The sequence below is a fragment of the Brassica oleracea genome, chromosome C9, assembly GCF_000695525.1.
Source record: "Brassica oleracea var. oleracea cultivar TO1000 chromosome C9, BOL, whole genome shotgun sequence".
Classification (NCBI taxonomy): domain Eukaryota; kingdom Viridiplantae; phylum Streptophyta; class Magnoliopsida; order Brassicales; family Brassicaceae; genus Brassica; species Brassica oleracea.
Window position 1 is genome coordinate 39833720 of NC_027756.1, and position 3260 is coordinate 39836979.

Genomic DNA, 3260 nt, shown 5'->3' on the forward strand with positions numbered 1-3260 from the left:
CGTGCTGATCGGGTTGCGATCTGTCTGAGATTGTCTTGTTTGTGAGCTGAGGTTGAACAAGCCGAAATCGTCAGAGCTAGGATCAGGAACGCCTTAAGCTGAAGGTGATCGGGAACAAATTGTAAACAAGGATCGGGATGTAAGGTTTCGCGATCGGAATTAGGATGGTTCGCCGGTAAGGATGTTCGCCGATTAGGGTTAGGGTTTTAGGCGGTTTGTTTTAGCTTAGGGATTTAGATTCCATCTAGCTGATAACGTGTTGTGAAACTAGAGAATATAATCTATGTTTCTGTATTATTCATAAACATAAGGAGCTCTTTAAATATAGGAAATTAAACCGTCATAGAACACTGGAAAGACTAAAGAAAGGAAATACAAATATGGAAAGAGTACAAATCATAGTCTAATACGAAAAAGCAAGATGCCGATTCTCTCTCTCTCTCTCTCCTCACAGTCGACTCTCTCTCTCTCTCTAGCATTGGGCCGGTTATGAACCGGGTCGGTTATGGACATCCACAATATGATTTATAACAACTAATGAGTATTTCGATTTAAAGATTTTGGCTTCATGTGTGCAATATATAATATCAAGTAAATATAGGGATTCATTCGTAAATAAAGCATTCATTTACATTTTTTCCATGGGGACATTAAATACTTTTGAATGGGACAGAGAATTTCTGGACACTTCAACCGTCGAGTCGGGGAAGTTGGATTTGGAAATCTCTGTGTAAGTTGAGGACTGAAGCGAGACCTTTTATTTACTGTCAGAATGGATCGGGGATTACAGCAAGCTTTTGGTTGGATAACTGGACCTCCCTTGGCCCCCTTATTGAGTTGGTTGGCGAGAGAGGACCAGCTGTGACTGGCATTACTTTAAATGCGGTGGTGGCAGATGCATTAACGAGCGATGGGTGGTGTTTTGAAAGGAGTAGAAGCAGGAACTCGATCATCACCTTCCTAAGGGATAATTTGCCTGATTCATCACCAATTATGGCCCAGAAGTTGATGATCAATATGTTTGGGTTACTAATGGGCAGAATGGTTCAGAGACATTCTCCACTAGTGAGACGTGGAGAGCCTTATTTCCCTGCACGTTGGAGGTGTTTTGGCACAAGGTGGTGTGGTTCTCGGGGAGGATTCCTAAGCATGATTTCTTATTATCTTGGGTGGCAGCCATAGATAGGATGGTAACAAGAGATAGACTTCTTCGATAGGGCTTGATAGTGCCACCGTCTTGTGTGATGTGCGTGGGTCATAACGAGTGCAAACAGCATTTTTTTTTACTGCGAGTTCAGTGAGCAAGTGTGGTCGTTTTTCACATCGAGACTTCACCTTAGCTCTCCACGGTTGTTTGAGGACATGCTGAGATGGTTGTAGGCTCATGCAAGAGATAATAATGTGAAGTTGATTGTGAGGTTGATTTGTTAAGTTTGTTTATACTTGATTTGGAAAGAGAGAAACTCCAGGATTCACACTGATATGCTCGGCCCCTTGAAGCCATCATTGCAGAGATAAAGCAAACGATACGACTAAGGTTGGATCTCTTAGCTCGAGCACAAATTCTGGGACAAGGAAAAGCTCAGTTCTTGCATTTTGGCTCTCTATTTTTTAAAAAAAAATCCTTAGGAGTTTGATGCCTTGGTTTGGGCTTTTGTTAGGAGGGGGAAATCTTGAGTTAGATCCATGGTAGAGATAGTAGTGGGCCTTGATATGTAACCTAAAGTTAAATAAATAAATAAAAACAGTACTCTCAGTAAAAAAAAAAAATTCTTTTGAAATTTACAAAATAATTTCCTAGCCTCAAGGTATTACTCATTCGCACCACTATGTGACATAATTTACCAAAATGGTCACATTAAACTAGGTAGATGCTAGCTAACTATTCTAGTTTTTACTACCATTAACTGATTTTCCATTTTCTTGCTACCTACCTATTAACAACATGCAAATCAATTTTATCTTAATGACAGTCCTTCGAATTGACCAAAATACCCCCAAACATTCAAAAGCTTTCTCCGCAAGACGACGCATTGGTCAAACACTGTCTTCACCTAGAAACCTCGCCAGCAATTCGTCGTCCCACTCACACTCGTTCTCACTCGCTCTCACGTCGTTTGTACTCCACGCGCCGTTCGAACCGAGGCAGCAACCGAACAGACCGCTTGCATCGACGCTTGCCATGGCGGAAGCGTTGCTGTCTGAAAACGACGGACCACAGCTTTCCTCGTTGACGTTGATCGTGATGTAACCGGTAGATGACTGAACAACCACCGGAACCGCGTACGGATCGTCGATAAACCTCACTCTGAAACTCTGATCCTCGCCGGAAAAGTTAGTTCCGTCGATGTTCGTCGTCGGATAAGAAGACTCGACGAGCTGCATGATTTCTTCAGGAGTATACTCGTCCTCGTTATCGCCTCCTCCGGAGATCATCATCGGCGTTTGCATTTCCTTCGCCGCCGTATCTCTTCCCCTCTTGACTTCTTTCTTCCGTGTCTCCTCCATTTAGAGAGATGGAGAGAGAGAGCTAAGACTGTACCATTATGTAATTTATGTTCTGTGATCACCTTTATATACTACAATATAAAAGATAACATGTTTATGATAATATCCACGAATACAGTGAATCAGGTTTGTAAAGTGGGTCCAAATGGGTATGAAATTATGTCTAAATCAAATCAATTATCAGCTGTCTGTATTAAAGTATAAACGCCTTTTTTTGTTGAAATATGTTACACGTTTGACGTTTCGTTGATATAATTATTTGTTCACCAAGCAAATGATAGACAAAGAAACACATGTCAATCTTCCTTTGGATAAAACAACTCATGAAGAAATCATTTGACTTTTTTTTTTATGTCGGCTTGTGTAAATGCTAAACGATGTAACTGTTTCATAATTCAATCTTTGATTATTATTTTTTGAACACCAATCCTTTTTATACACTAGGTGCATAGTCTCCGCGCAAGCGCGGAATCGACTACATTATAGGTGTATTTTATAGTTTTGTTTACGAGATTTTATTGTTTTTTTTGTCTATAATGTGATTGATGGGACTTTGGATATTACATAGGTTGATGAGTTTGATATAAGAATGAACGACGAAGTCATATGATATTTTTATATCTTATATATTCAAAGTTGAGGGTGATGGAACTTGTTAGTGTTTACTTAGGTAGTTGTTGGTATATAAATCAAATAATGCATGGAAAAATATAATAAATTTGGATTTAAAATGTTAGGGTTTCAAAATAACT

At 39.8% G+C, this 3260-nt stretch overlaps 1 protein-coding gene across 1 annotated transcript; it reads right to left on the reverse strand.

Moving 5' to 3' along the window:
- Nucleotides 1-1801: 1801 nt before the first annotated feature.
- Nucleotides 1802-2612, reverse strand: LOC106316923. Its single transcript, XM_013754784.1, has one exon. The coding sequence runs from the start codon at nucleotides 2506-2508 to the stop codon at nucleotides 2038-2040; it is 471 nt and encodes a 156-aa protein (XP_013610238.1). The 5' UTR covers nucleotides 2509-2612; the 3' UTR covers nucleotides 1802-2037.
- Between the last annotated feature and the right edge of the window lie 648 nt (nucleotides 2613-3260).